Source organism: Symphalangus syndactylus, chromosome 4 (assembly GCF_028878055.3).
Source record: "Symphalangus syndactylus isolate Jambi chromosome 4, NHGRI_mSymSyn1-v2.1_pri, whole genome shotgun sequence".
In the NCBI taxonomy this organism is placed as follows: domain Eukaryota; kingdom Metazoa; phylum Chordata; class Mammalia; order Primates; family Hylobatidae; genus Symphalangus; species Symphalangus syndactylus.
The window spans coordinates 79,753,832-79,770,032 of record NC_072426.2 but is presented as its reverse complement, the minus strand read 5'-3'; the positions used below and the strand labels follow the sequence as shown (position 1 = coordinate 79,770,032).

The following is a 16,201-nucleotide window of genomic DNA, read 5'->3' as shown; positions in this document are numbered from 1 at the left end:
CACACAGAAAGATGCCCAACATCACTAGTCATTACCGACATGCAGATCACAACAAGATGCAACTTCACACTAGGATGCCTATTTTTTAAGAAACCAATCAACCAACCAACAAAAAAACAGTAATGAGGGTGGTCTAGGCTGTGGAGAAATGAAACCCTTGTACATATTGCTAGAAGGAATGTAAGGAATCCACAGCAGCTGTGGATACAGTGTGGCAGTTCCTCACACAATTAAACACAGAATGACATTTGACCCAGCAATTCCACTTTTACACACAGAACTGAAAGCAGAGACTCACACAGATATTTACACACCAATGTTCAAGCAACATTATTCCCAACCGCCCATACGTCCATCAGCAGATGAATGGATAAGCAACGTGTGGTAAAGACATTCACTGGGAATATTATTCAGCTTTAAAAGGGAAGGAAATTCTGACATATGCTGCAACTGGACACACCTTGAAGACAGCATGCTAAGTGAAATAAACAAGACACAAAAAGACAAATATTGTATGATTCCATTTGCAAAAGTATCTAGAGTAGTCATTCAGAGACAGAAAACAGAATGGTGGTTGCAGGGGCTGGGGGAAGGAGGGAATGAGGACATGTTGTTTAATGGGTACAAAGTTTCAGTTTGGGATGATGGAAAGGCTCTGAAGATGGCTGCAACAGCACTGTGAAGGTAATTAATGCCACTGACTCATACAATTAAAAATTGGTAAAATAAGTTTTATTATGCACATTTTATCACAAAACAAAAATTGGAAAAAACCAAAACACACACACACAAAATCCCACTCCTGCCCCCCCCCAAAAAGTTACAGGACAGGCCACCTGGTCTAAATCTATGACACATCCTTCTCTCTCTACATGCCAGTTGGCAACCTTATTTTAGAATGTCCAAACTTTGCTTAAGAAAAGACTTAAAAGATTCCTCCAAATACACACCCAACCAAAGTTTATCTGATTTTCAATAATAAGGTACCATCCCCAAATATGAAATGCTAAGTCTCATAATAAAACACCTTTGGCATTTAAATGTCCAGCATCTCAACCTTTTGTCTTGTTAAAGGATGATAAAAATGTACAATACTTTAAAACCATGAAATAAACTAGGTAAAACTAAGGAGACACAAATAAAATACAATGTCCTTGCTGAAGACTCTGAATAATGGCTTTAAGAAATACCTGAGTCTGGCAAAATACTAGATACTAGAAGTCAGTACCAAGGGCAATTAAATTGATGCTCTTTTCCCGTCAGCAGGATAAGCTCTGAAGCCTCCAGAGAGCTGAATCAGACCTGGTGGCTTTCCTCTTTGCTCAAACATTTATTTCTGAAATGGCGGGCATGTCACCCAATGATAATACTTAAAGCAAGTTCACAGGTTTTGTTAAAAAAAGAAAACAATCTAGTACATCCACAAATAGGAAACCAAACACACTTGAACACATCTATGATTAAATAAGAATATTTAATGGCATGGAATGATATGTACGCTATAGGTTCAATATGTTTTCAAAACATACCCAGCACCTATGGCTGCCTGTGCATAGTAAAAAGATAGAAAGGTATAACAGAATAATTTTTACAATTTACAAAGTTTAATGCAATTGAGAAAGGTTTCTATAAAAATTGTTAAAATATTTTAGAGGGCAAGTGCTTACTTTGCATAGCAATGCTTCAGTTACCTGGAATGCCCTCCCTTCTTTCTTCCAAGCAATTTTATGCAGCACGAAGCTCAGTGGCTCTACTCCAAGTGCCAACAAGGTGAACAACCCAGTTCCTGCTCTCATGGAACTCACATTCTAGTGGAATTTATTTTTGCAACATACTTGCTGACAATATCAAATTAATAAGCCATTAGTATTGAAAAGTAATTTACACACTCTCCAGTCTGGTCCTTATTTTGATGTATGTCTTCCTATGAGATGGATGCAAACTCACAGCAAAAACTATGTGTATACATACAGCCACATGCCGCATGACGTTCAGTCAAGGACGGACCACATATATGGCAGTGGTTCCACAACATTGTATTTTTGCTACGCCTTTTCTATGTTTCGATACACAAATGTTTACCACTGTGTTACAACTGCTTACAGTAGTCACTACAGTCACATGCTGCCCAGGTTTGTAGCCTAGGAGCAATAGGCCATACCATAGAGCCCAGGTGCACGGTAGGCTGTACCATCTAGGTTTTGTTTACACAATGACAAAATTGCCTAATGATACATTTCTCAGAATATATCCCCATCCTTAACTGATGCGTGACTGTATTTTACTAACCTGGCCAGGTGGAACCTTCACCAATAAAAATTCTACATGGAAAATGCTATTTATTGTTTCTTTCAGACATTAGAGATTCCTTTAGTTTTAAATAATCTTGATATACAAACTTTTTATTTCCCTTGTTCTCCAAATATGATAAACCAAGATTTTTAATATTAACAGGTATGACTTCTGCCTACATACATTGTCTTTGGAAAAGGCAATTATCTGCAACTGTAATTAAACATTCTTTTATTTCCCCCATTGCTAAAGGATTTCACTCTTCTGGCTAAAATATAAAACCATACAATTATAAATACTTATTTGCAATGCTTCTCTTTGAACAAATTTGCTTGTTGTATAAGACTTGCTGATCACCTTGTAAGCTACTTAAAAACATGGTATGACTTAGAGTGCCTTGTATATTTTAGTTGAATTACAGTTTTGCATTTTAAAATATACCAATTATGCTATATAACAAATTAGTTTTAAATTATAATTGTTATGGGCTTACTATGTGTCAGTCCCCAGGCCTATCAGCATACTGGATGATGAAATTCACAAAAGCTCTTGAGGAATAGAGGAAAATGTACACCCAGAGTTGCTCAGAGAGGTCTGGGCGTGTTCCAATTGTCACTTCCCAGGTGGACCCAGCCCTGACAGGATCCTCACATCCTCTTCCCTTCTTATGGAGACACAAAGCTGAGCACCTGTCTGCTGACAACTTTAGGCTTTTAGAGAGCCTCTCAGACTAGGCCAACTGCTCATAATCCTGCCGACCCTCTTTGGCCCCTATGATGTTGTAAAGACAATGTGGTACTCATATCAGCAGCACACATACTGTAACTGGCACAACACAGAGGTCAGCATGGGCCCCATGCACAGATGACACATAAATTCATCAAGTGTTCTACATACACACACACACATATATATATATATATAAAATTTTGTTTCTTTGAAACAGGGTCTTGCCCTGTCGCCCAGGCTGGAGTGCAGTGGTGCTACCATGGCTCACTGCAGCCTCAACCTCCCGAGCTCAAGTGATCCTCCTACCTCAGCCTCCCAAGCAGCTGGAACTACAGGTATGCACCACCATACCAGGCAAATTTTTTAGTTTTTGTAGAGATAAGGTTTTGCCATGTTGCCCAAGTTGGTCTCAAATTCCTGGGCTCAAGTGATCCTCCTGCCTTAGCATCCCAAAGTGCTGGGATTACAGGTGTGAGTCACTGTGCCCAGCTGCGTTCCATATTTCTACACACCCATGCATACATGGAGGAGTATACGTTGGGGAAAGTAAAGCTGGGGAAAGGTGAATAAAATCAGTGGGCTGTATTGATGTCAACATCCTGATTGTGCTATGTGTGAAACGTTACCACTGAGAGAAATTGGGCAAAATATACAACTATATGTGAATCTATGATTACATTGTATAGGATTAGATTCCCCATAACTATATCAACATACAATCATAAAATACATACATCGCCTATGTAATAGTATGATTACATCAATATAATGTTTAATTTAAAAAAAGGCAATGTAGCTAGGCAGGTATAACGCATGAGCATAATACGGGAAGCCTATCTCACTGATACATACGATTTCCTTGGTCTCTGCACCTGAGACAACAATCTCCTAAGTCTAAAGCTTTAAAAAAGTACTTACTGTTACCTTGTCACTATACTAATGTGCAGAACATATGAAATAAGATAGAAAATGTCCACGAGGGCCAGTGATCAAAGGAGCCCATAGATCCCAGGTGCACAGCAGGCTGTACCATCTAGGTTTCCGTGTCACTCAAACAAAAAACACAACAAAAACACTACACACTCTTTTCTAAAATTTTCCATGAGAGCCGAGGGTTCAAGTGAATATTTCTTTCTCTTCTGGAAGACTCCTCATGAAGGTGGTAGCATAAATAATTATCCACAAAGAATTGTCAGGCATTCATCCCTAATGAAAACTACTAAGCCAAAACTAACAAAAAATATTTTAATGATATTTTTGTAGGACAAAATAATTAAACTGAGGCAGGCAGAGGAAAGTAAGAGAATCCACACAACCATAGCTTACATCACTTTAAATCTCGACAGCCCCAAGTGATGAGAATGAACCTGGTCCCAGAAGCCCAGGCTTCTCTGTTCCTCCTCTTGCAGGCACAGTTTGCGTAGAGACATCTCTTGAGCTCTTGCCCACTGACTTATCATTCACAGGCATTCAAACTGTGATGTTTGAAACTGTCCACCTCTGCAGATCCAGGGACAGTCCCTCCAGTCCAAAGGCTCACTGCAACTGGCCCTCAGCCCCCTTCAAACTGGACTTCTGGTTTCTTCTTTCCTTCTGCCCCTGAATTCGGAAGAGCTTCTTCCTGAGGTCCTTCTGCCGCTTCAGCTTCTCTTCCTCCTCCTTCTGCTTGGCTCTGAAGTGCTCTTTATTGTGCAGGTGCCGCTGCTCCTTGGCCTTCTTCATCTTCTGACTGTGCACCGTACTCAGAGCATCCAGCAGCGCGAGGATCTGACAAGGACAAAAGCCGGTGAGTATCAGAATGCTCTCAGCCACCACACACTCGCATCCTAAGCACTAAGACTAGAGGCAACCCACGATCCAAATGAATATTAACTGCAAGAAAATGCATCGTGCACTAGGAAGTCATTGTTGGCATGGAGACACAGGTGTGATCGCATTTTACCTTTACCACCTCTGTTCATCATTCTGTGGACACTGTGCGCAGCTAACCAAGACAGAAGGGTTCCCCAGCCATGTGCCTGTTATCCCCCATCAAAAGAACAGGGCAGAGCAGGACCAGGCAAAGGAAGGGAAATGGACTCTGGCTCTTCCTCTGACTTTAGTTCCAGTGCCCTGAATAACTGAGACTGCAGTAGAAACAGGAAGTGTGCTACTGAGAGTGTTCTTTTCCTATCTAAATGCAGCGTGCAGTACAGCATGGGCAACAGTACCTTTCTTTCATGAGGCTCACGTATGACAGCCGGTCTCCGCCTGTCCTTTGGCACCTTGCCTGCCTTTGCTTGGGTCTTGGGCTTGTTCTTAAATGGCAGGGCCTTCTGCAAGGCTTTTGGAATGTGCAGTGAATTAAAATGTTTCTTTTGCCTCAGGATTGGCTGAAAAGAAAAATAAAGACTGTGACATATTCAAATTATGATCAATGTGCATTTAAAACGTCTGCATAAAATCTTCTCACTGGGTTGACTTTTCCACAAGATCAATAACACCAGAGTTTGCTGGCCCTGAGAAATCAGGACTCAATCATCCGCCAAGTATGAACTGCCTCGGTGGACACCCACAATTCTCAGTAAACAGTAAAGAGAGGAACAGAGAGCTTATACTTACAACTCTCCCCCCGAAACCCACTGTGCCTATTTCTATGGTATGGTATGAGGTCTCAACAAAACAGACGAATAGATCCCAGTTTCTCTTCATGGAAATTTCAGGCCTTATCTTTGGGCCACTGAGGTGCTTATTTCTCAGACTAACAAAAATAATCTAGCTTTTTGTCTTGACTATCAACCACTCTGGGTGTGTTTTTTTTTTTGTTTTTTTGTTTTTTTCTTTGAGATGGAGTCTCGCCCTGTCGCCCAGGCTAGAGTGCAGTGGCGTGATCTCGGCTCACACAACCTCCACCTCCCAGGTTCAAGCAATTCTCCTGTCTCAGCCTCCCAAGTATCTGGGACTATAGGCGCATACCACCACACCCAGCTAATTTTTGTATTTTCAGTAGAGATGGGGTTTCACCATGTTGGTCATGCTGGTCTTGAACTCCTGACCTCAGGTGATCCACCTGCCTTGGCCTCCCAAAGTGCTAGGATTACAGGCATGAGCCACCATGCCCGGCCCACTCTGGATTTAAGGACAGTTCTTCCTTCAATCAGCAGCCAAAGAGTCCTGATTCCTGAGTGTAATTAAGAAGTTTAACTTGGTATTCTATTTCTGATGGAAGGATGGCTAAAAGAAGGGAGACTCAAACAACAGATGAAGGCAAAATATTCTGTACTGAATTTTCAACGTAATCTTAAATTCTATGTTTAATTGAGATGACCCAAATTCTTTTTTTTTTTTTTGAGATGGAGTCTTGCTCTGTCGCCCAGGCTAAAGTGCAGTGGCATGATCTCGGCTTACTGCAACCTCTGCCTCCCAGGTTCACGCCATTCTCTTGCCTCAGCCTCCCAAGTAGCTGGGACTACAGGCGCCTGCCACTACACCTGGCTAATTTTTTGTATTTTTAGTGGAGACAGAGATGACCCAAATTCTTAACTGCCTCATAAATACTGTTAATAAATTGAAAGTTTTGCCCTAGGCTTTTATTAAAGTCAACTATATAGAACAAGTTTTTCCTATCTTGAAATGTATTAATGTATTATTAAAGACGTCATCCCCAATAATATTCCATATTCTGTGTTTAGGAACCCCAATTGTTTTCGAATTCAAGAATTCAGAGAAATCTACTTGTTACAAAAGAGTAGAATCGATAATGGGCACCACATCCTGAAGTGTATTTTAATAAAAATTCATGTAAGATGGTTCAAAATTTCATTAACTACTTTATATACAAAGAAATGTCTGGGAGACTTCTGTTTCCAGCAGAGTGGCAGACTGATGCCTTGAACAACCCTCTTATTACAAAACTGAATACTCCACATGAAAACAAATCTTTTCAAATGCATTGTTAAGCTGTGAAGAGAATAACGAAAGTTCTAAGAAACCAAAATCTAAATGAAAACACAAGTCCAAGCAGGCACTGAAAACCTAAAAAAAAACAAAAAAAAAAACTGAAGAGGCCAATTGTTGGCAAGCATGTGGAACAGCAGGAACTCTTTAAGCTGCTGCTGGTGGTGGAGGCCAAGCCGCTGTGCTCCCAGAACACGACACAGAAGCCTCCACACTGAAGCAGAGCACAGGTGCCCTGGAGTCTCCACCCCACCCAGGGATCCTCCAGCAGAAGTGTGTGTGCCCCTGCATACCTGCAAGTCCCGTATCCAGACCTAGTGTTCAGGACCGTGGGATAACGGCCAAAACTAGGAAATCATTTTACTCATCAATGGATAAAGGGTGACACAGTCATATAATGGAACTCAACAATGACAATAAATCAATGTCTGCCATAGACAAGAACATGGATGTGTTCTGTAATACTGAACCAAAGAAGCCAGGCTAAATAGAATGTGCTGTATTTTATAAAAGTCAAAACCAGGCAGAACAAATCTACATCAGGAACTGGGAAGGCAGCTATTTTGTGGGTTGGGACGGCAGTGCCTGGGAGAGGCCACAGGGTGAGGCTACTGCTTGGTCTAGGGCGTGGCAGCCTGGTGTGCTAGTTCATCTAGCTGCACACTTATGATTTGGGCACACTTATGATTTGGGCACTCTTCTGTATGTACATTAACATTTCAATAAAAAGCTTATTAAAACATTAAAACTTTCAGAAAAATCCACATTGCTTCAATAGAAATTAGCACATTAATGTTTAAAAAATACATGTATACGGTGGGGGAAAAAATAGTTCAAAAGAGTACCCAGTGGAAAGTGTAAGAGGGAGTGATGCCAGCAAGGGGCCGATCAATAGCCCCTTGCACTCATCCCCTGACAAAGACAGCCAAAGCAGCAAACAGCTATATTTTGATGAAAGTCACTAAAGGAGAGCCCCAGAGTGCATCAAGGAGTAGCAGAAATCCAGTAGAGCACAGAACACCAGGATGGTCACATAAAGGAGGGAAGGAAACATCTGGCCCCCACAACCCATTCCCCCAGAGGGATCAGCCTGAAGCAGAGCGGATGTCTCCCTGCAGGGATAAGGAAGCAAGAGGGGCCCAGTAGCCCCAGCACTCCCCTCAGAGAAGGAACTGACATTGTGCCCCACCCCCATGGACCAGCTGCTGCTGCAATGTGCCCTCTTGGACCTGGACCACTTCAGGAGCATGTCCTGCCCAGGGTGAGCAGCCACCACACCCTTCTTCCATCCTCAGGCTTTGTTGCTCTGTATCACCCCCACCTAGTGGCCCACCACCCCCGAGCTGCTGTTACACTGTCTTAGGCCATTTAGTGTGGCTGTAACAGATACTTGAGACTTGGGGTAACTTATTTTATAAAAAAGGTTTATTTGGCTCACCCTGCTTGTGTCTGAAAAGTCCGAGATCGGGCAGCACATCTGGCGAGGGTCTTGTGCTGCTTCATCTCATGGGGAAAGTGGAAGGGGAAACAGGTGTATGCAAGGGGCTCACATGGCAAGAGAGGAAACACGAGAGTCTAGGAAGCTGAACTGACTCTGATAACAATCCACTCCTGGTAATTAATCCAGTCCCATGAAAAGGCATTAATCTATTCATAAAGGATCTGCCCTGTGACCCAAATACCTCCCACTAGGCCTCACCTCCCACACCACCACATTTGGAATCAAATTTCAAATGGATGAAATTTCAAATGGCTGGTGGGAACAAACGATGTCCACATCACAGCATACACTCCATCCTGCGGGGCCACGCTGCTGTGCCCCTCCCCTCCCAGCTGCCATTGCGCCCTGCCCCTTGGAGACTGAGCTCACTTGGTGCCCTGCTTTCCAGGGAATCAGTGCCTTGGCCAGTCTGAGCAGTCAGACCTCCACTGCACGAGAGCTGAAGCACTGCCCTGCTTCACAGGGAATCAGTGTCTTGGCTGGGCTGAGCAGCCACACCTGCCAGGGATGAGCCAACATGGCACCCCCATATCCCAGGAAAATGGCATTGGCTGAACTGGGATACCTTGCCCTTCAGGACAAACAACTGTAGAACCCTGCTTCCTTGGAACTGGACTAGCCCTGGAGAATCTGAGTCGCCCAGGCACCTGCCTCCCCAGGGAGAGAAGTAGTTGCTGCACTGGTCCCTGCCCCCGAGGGCCCAAGCCACAGTAGTGCTCCACCATTCTGGGGCCCTTGCTGATGCTGTGCCTGACCTCACAGAGACTGAGATGCTGCTGTGTCCCACCACTGCAGGGTCCAGAGTCACTATCATGTCACTCCCATGTCCAGGGTCACTCCCATCCCCTGGGAGTTTACTTCTTAAACTCTTTGCAAAAATAGAGCGAGAGGAAATAATTCCAAACACATTTTACCAGGCCAGTATCAACTTAATACCTAAGCCAAACCAAAACACACACACACACACACACACACACACACAAAACAAACAAAAACTACAGGTCAACTTCTCCAATAAATTAAACACTGATGCAAACATCCTAAAAAAATTTTAGCAAATGGAATTCAACAACACATCAAAAACATTATACGTCGTGTTTAAGTGGGATTTATCCCTGGCATGCAAGGCTGGTTTAACATATGTAAATCAATCAATGGGATATATCACATTAACAAAATGAAAGATAAAACGACATGGTCACCTCAATTGATGCATAAAAAGCATTTAACAAAGTTTAGCAACCTTTCTTGATAAAACCTCTTAATAGTTTATGTATAGAAGGAAAGTTCCTCAACATAATAAAGACCATTTATGAAAAACCCACAGTCTACATCATAGTTAGTGGGGGACAACTAAAGCTTTTCCACTAAGATTGAGTATAAGATAGGGATGGCCAGCCTCATCACTTTTATTCAATAGAGTACTTGCAAGAGCAATCAGATGAGAAAAAAAAGGCAACTAAATTAAAGAAGTAAAATTATCTCTATTTGCAGATGACAAGATCCTTTATGTAAAAAACTCCAAAGATTCCACAAAAAACTGTGAGAACTACTAAATCAATTCAGTTAAGCTGCAAGGTATAAACTCAACATATAAAAATCAGTTGCATTTCTATATACAAATAACCTAGCTGACAAAGAAATCAAGAAAATAATCTCATTTACAATAGCATCAAAGAAAAACAAAAACTTAGGAATAAATTTAACCAAGAAGGTGAGAGATGTGTACACTTGAAAACCATAAAACATTGATGAAAGAAATTTAGACATGAACAAATGGAAAGACATCCCATGTTTATGGATCAAAAGAATTAATATTGTTAAAATGTTCACACTACCCAAAGCAGATATACAGATTTAACACAATCCTCATCAAAGTTCTGATGGCATTCTTCACAGAACAGAATAAAACAATCCTGGCCAGGAGCAGCGGCTCATGCCTGTAATTCCAGCACTCTGGGAGACCGCAGCGGGTGGATCCCGAGGTCAGGAGTTGGAGACCAGCCCAGCCAACATAATGAAACCCTGTCTCTACTAAAACTACAAAAATTGGCCGGGCATAGTGGCACGTGCCTGTACTCCCAGCTACTTGGGAGGCTGAGGCAGGAGAATTGCTTGAATCCAGGAGGCAGAGGTTTCAGTGAGCCGAGATTATGCCACTGCACTCCAGCTTGGGCGACAGAGTGAGACTTCGCCTCAAAAAAATAAATAAATAAATAAATAAAGAAAGAAAGAAAAGAAAAGAAAAAACAATCCTGAAACTCATATGGAACCACAAAAAACCCCAAACAGCCAAGAGATTACTGTGAAAGAAAAAGTTGGAGGCATCACACCTCTTGATTTAAAATTGTATTACAAAGCTATAGTAATCAAAACAGTATGGTGCTGGCATAAAAACAAAAAAATAGACAAATGGAACAGAACAGAGACCTTTGAAATAAATCCAAACATATACTGTCAACTAATTTTTGACAAGGGCAAACAAGACAACACAATGGTAAAAAAGATAGTCTCTTCAATAATAGGATTTTCACATGCAAAAGAATAAAATTGGACCCTGATCATACACCATACACAAAAATTAACTCAAAACAGATACAAGACCAAAGACCCAAATAAGACCTGAAACCATAAAACTCCTAGAAGAAAACATAGGGGGAAAGTCTCTTGACATTGGCCTTAGCAATAATTTTTTGGATATCGTACCACAAGCCAGGCTACAAATGTAAACATAAACAAGGAGGACTGCATCAAACTAAAAAGCTTCTGCACAGCAAAGGAACAACCAACAAAATGAAAAGGGAACCAACAGACTGGAAGAAATATTTGCAAACCACATATCTGATAAAGTGTTAATATCCAAAAATCAGTAAAGAACTCTTACAACTTAATAGCAGAAAAACAACCCAGTTGAAAAATGGGCCAAATAGGAAATGACCAATAGGAAATGGGGAGATGTACGTTAAAATAATACAAAGTAGCAGACATGTAGGATGAACAAGTTAGAGATCTAGTGTACATCATGAGGGCTATAGTTAATAAAAATGTATTGTCTTTGGGATTTTTGTTAAATAAGTAGATTTTAGCTGTTCTTGTCACACACACAAAAATCTAACTATGTGAGATGGTAGCTATGTTAACTTGCTTCACTACAGTAACCAGTTTACTATCTATATGTATCCTTTAAGATCATGTGGTCAACCTCAAATATATAAAATAAAATTTATTTTAAAAAAGAAAAGTTTGTCTTCAATCCAGAAAGAACCACTATTACCATTTTTGGTGTTCCATTCCAAAATATCCCACAAATATACAATTGTTCAATCAAATTTAACATTAGACTTTATACTTGAACATTCAAAGCACGTAAGAAATTATAGAAAAGTGTCTGTGTGACTCCCTGTCTGTAGAGCACAGGCTTCATCTCCACTAACACATACATGACCAGTACCTTATACAGAGAGTCCTTGTTCGCCTTTAGTCTGACACCGTGGGCGAGCCTGAGTTGGCCCGTGGTCCGCATTCCTGACCAGGTGTCTTTCTCACCCACTGGTTTCAACAAAGATGTTACTGGGTTATAGAAGGCTGGGATGGAAACAGGATACCAAGTTCGCATGAAGACAATATCTGAAAAGAGGTAATTTACTTTAACATTTTCAAAAGAAGATTCATATCCATATTGTGAAGAAACAAAAAACAAAACCTTCACTCCAAACTTCTCTACCTGGCTGCAAAGTATTTGAAGGGAAAGCTTGCTAAGGAAACTATTCTCATAGATCACAGAACTGTTACTGGGTGTGGGTGGCCAGGGCACTGCAGACACAAAGCAAATGGGCATACCGCATAAGACGGGGAGATCTAAGGCTGAAGCTGCTCAACTCTCTAGAGACCTGACTCCAGCCTCTTGTCATACTGGCTAGAAGTCAAGCATGAATGGTAACACCCTGCTGTGAACACTACTCAAGACACTCACCGCTCATCAGCAGCTTATCCTCAAAGCTGGCCCGGAAAGCTCCTTCTGGAGCTCGGAGTGCTTTCTTGATCTGCCCCCTTATCCCACTGACAGTTCGAATTACAGCACCTTCAAATTTGGCCACTTCCAGGGCAGAATTAAACATTCCCTACAGGTATAGCAAGATAAAAACACACACACACACACACAAAATCATATACTTTATGCTTTACTTCTTATTTCAAACATACATCCTTGATTAAAGAACAAAAACAACTCATTGAAGGGTGATAAAATAATCAAAATGTATTTGCCCCTGAAAGTGGAATTACTACCTCAAAAAGAATACAACTCTTTCATTTTCCCCAAAATAATCGTGTGAGTTCATGGGCATGCTCATCACTGCTGTCTGTGTGGAAGAGAAGATTGAAAAGGGATTTACTGGACTGAACTGGCTTAGGCAGCCTTTGCTGGCATCTCTCAGACTGGACTGCAGCCCAGATCCTTTTACTCAGGTGCATGCACTTAGAACATGAAAACAGTAAGATAAACGCCGGTGGTATTATTACCTTATATTGCAAGAACATTTTATGACTTCCTAACTCTGTGTTTTCAATAGAAACATCCCCACTAATGAAATTGTCAATAAATGCTGCTCAAACCACCCTCCCCAAATACTGAAAAACAATACATCCGTCTCTGTACCCTTGCCAAGTTGTCTCCAAATGCTTTGTCGATTTTTCTACTGAATGGTTAGACAAACTTGTGATTTTTTTCCCTTTCTTAACACAAATAAAAAAAGTAGGAAACAAAACCTAGTGGATAAAATGACATATTTTCAATATGAGTTCTGTGGCAGTCTCACATGGAAGTCATGAGTAACAGCCTCAATTCCTAAATAGCTGTTTTACCACTGCTTTTTTGAGCATATTTAAGTAATACAGAATATAAAGGAGCAAACAAAATATGAAGTTTATAAAATATTTCAAACACTTTTCTAAAAATATGAGGCCCATATTTTAGAGGTATTTCATTCCTTTTCTCAAACAATATGGACATTTATAAATATGAGAATATATAGATATACAGACCTTAATAAATGAAGTGTTCTTGAAAATTTTATATGGAAAACCAGTTAGCTTTAATTTCTTCACAATTTTTATGGATTTATCCAGATCAAGGACAACTCCTGTGGCAGCTATCCGAAAATCAGGCTAACAGGAACCCCAAAATTTGAAAATAGGAATAATATCAGCAAGAGAAAAACTTCAATTCTATGTGACACAAGAAATTACCAAAGTGAATTTTACTTACAATTAGCTAAGAAAAACAAGAGAGACCATCTGAACTTGCAACCCTGTGGTTTGACAAAAGCAATCCAAAACTTTAAAGTTGGTAAGCCAAACTAACAACGGTGACTTGAGGCCGGGCACAGTGGCTCATACCTGTAATCCCAGCACTTTGGGAGGCTAAGGTGGGTGGATCACATGAGGTCAGAAGTTAGAAACCAGTCTGGCCAACATGGCGAAATCCCGTCTCTACTAAAAATACAAAAATTAGCTCAGCATGATCGTGCACACCTGTAATCTCAGCTACTCGGGAGGCTGAGGCAGGGGAACCGCTTAAACCCAGGAGGCAGAGGTTGCAGTGAGCCAAGACCGTGCCACTACACTCCAGCCTGGATGACAGAGTGAGACTCTGTCCCCCCACCCAAAAAAAGGGCTACTTGAGTACTTTCCTGAGAGTGATTTCAGAGGATTGTAATTTTACTATAATGATTTATTTGGAACAAAATGGAAAAGAAAAATACAGTTGTAATGTTTAGGAAATTAAAATTTGGACCTCCAGGGCAGATTCCATCTGCTCATTATTCTGCTTTCTTCTCTGTTAAATGGGACCAGTAAACCCTGCCCTGCCTGACTGGTCAAATGAAAATGGAGTGAACAGACTGCTACCCCAGCACGGCTGCAGGGAGTCTCGTGTCTGGCTGGTCTCTGATGGTTCCTCACAACCTCATATAGTGCTTAGCGCATGGTGAACACTGCTTAAGTACTTGCTTAGATAAATAAATGCAAAAGATGCACAAAAATAGGAAATGTACCATTATAATTCTTCCACCCCCCCTCCTCTAATCCCCCACTGAAAAGGATGTAGGAAGATTAAAAGCAAAGGGAAATTTACTTTATATTAATAAAAATGAGTAATTTTCAACTTAAAGTCTCATGTACATAATAACCCACATTCAGGATGTATTTCTCAAACCAATCTGTAAAAGAAATCATCCAAGATAGTTACCATTATGCCACTGACAGACTGTATTGCCAAGAAACCAGTTCCCTGTGGAGTGATAGGGCCTTAAAGGAAAAGGAAAAAAAGAAATATAGCAAACCACAAATTTTAGATTCTAGTTTAACATACTGGATATGGACATTTAGATTTGGATATAGATTTACATATATACTCCAAACCATCTCCCCGCTCCCAGAAAAGAGAAAAATCTTAGGAGTGGAATTTTATGAAAGGAAAAGCACAAAGCTATAATAACGCAGTCTGTAAGGTTTAATCTCGGCAATAGGCAAGTTATCGTAATCATATTTTACCCCAAAAGGCTGCTCCGCAATGCATGTGCTGTGGGGTATACTTTAGAAGCCTTTGTCTTCCATTGTGGTCTTCGATATAATAGAGCGGGATGGTCTGAAACCTCCTCCACCCTACAGAAAATATGATTGGATCTCGGGACTTGAGGATTTTCTTATACCAGCGATGTTTCTTCAGACGCATCTGAGGAGGACGAGAGGGTAAGATGATTGATGGAGGGGAAATCCACAGAGCCTCAGACACCAAATATGCAGCAAAGGGACCCACCTGCACGTATCCGACATTTCCCTCACTGTTGCCCAAGCCACCCAGGATAATGGGGTAATGGGGGTCAAAGTTGTGCACAAATTCACAGGGCACATTTTCAATCTCAACGCGGACGTACATCCCAGGTCGAAAACCCTCGTACTGAACTCTGGCTTCATCATCTTGATCTTCAAATTCTGCGCGATTCAGCTGTACATGACAGGGGGGAAAAAAACCTGTATGCTGTTATCTGTAATAAACATAAGATTAACATGAACAAATGAGCAATTTCTAAGTAAAGGAACTGTGGACAGAATTATGTAGGCTTTATCCTATTAAAAATACTACACATTTGGCCAGGTACAGTGGCTCATGCCTGTAATCCCAGCACTTTGGGAGGCTGAGGCGGGCAGATCACATGAGGTCAGGAGTTTGAAACCAGCCTCGCCAACATGGTGAAACCCCGTCTCTACTAAAAATACCAAAATCAGCTGGGCATGGTGGTGCGTGCCTGTAGTCTCAGCTACTCAGGAGGCAGAGGTGAGAGAATCGCTTGAACCTGGGAGACGGAGGTTGCAGTGAGTCGAGATCGTGCCACTGCACTCCAGCCTGGGCAATAGAGTGAGATTCCATCTCAAAAAACAAAAAAACAAAAAAACCCTACACATTTTACCTCTACAGTCTGCTCAGAATATGTCCCAACCGTTTTCTTCTCTCCTGCTCCAAGGGACAGCAAATGTAGATAACTATGGAGCCCTGCGTGCCCAAACACTGGAAATGTCCCCAGTCCACACCTTCTTTCCTTCCTCTCCAAACAATTCTTTCACACTTTTCCTGTCTTCAAACACCCACCACTACCCTCACCTTCACTCAGCTGATGGCTGTTTCCTGATTCACTCCAAAACCAAAAGAACCTCCACGGTCAACCCTCTACCAGGGTTTCCTCC

The 16,201-nt window shown here is 41.4% G+C and overlaps 1 protein-coding gene across 5 annotated transcripts in view; it reads right to left on the bottom strand.

Annotated features, from left to right (window-relative positions):
* Nucleotides 1-4,252: 4,252 nt before the first annotated feature.
* The window catches only part of BMS1 (BMS1 ribosome biogenesis factor), a 48,633-nt gene continuing 36,684 nt past the window's right edge, over nucleotides 4,253-16,201 (bottom strand). For all 5 annotated transcript variants that reach the window (XM_055275213.2, XM_055275212.2, XM_055275215.2 and 2 more), the window contains 8 exons: nucleotides 15,276-15,464; nucleotides 15,011-15,191; nucleotides 14,706-14,764; nucleotides 13,502-13,624; nucleotides 12,432-12,579; nucleotides 11,910-12,085; nucleotides 5,232-5,393; nucleotides 4,253-4,788 (listed from right to left, as the gene is read on the bottom strand). In XM_055275213.2, the coding sequence (XP_055131188.1) occupies nucleotides 4,558-4,788; nucleotides 5,232-5,393; nucleotides 11,910-12,085; nucleotides 12,432-12,579; nucleotides 13,502-13,624; nucleotides 14,706-14,764; nucleotides 15,011-15,191; nucleotides 15,276-15,464 (1,269 nt within the window). In that variant the 3' untranslated portion in view covers nucleotides 4,253-4,557. The remainder of the gene's footprint in view (nucleotides 4,789-5,231; nucleotides 5,394-11,909; nucleotides 12,086-12,431; nucleotides 12,580-13,501; nucleotides 13,625-14,705; nucleotides 14,765-15,010; nucleotides 15,192-15,275; nucleotides 15,465-16,201) is intronic.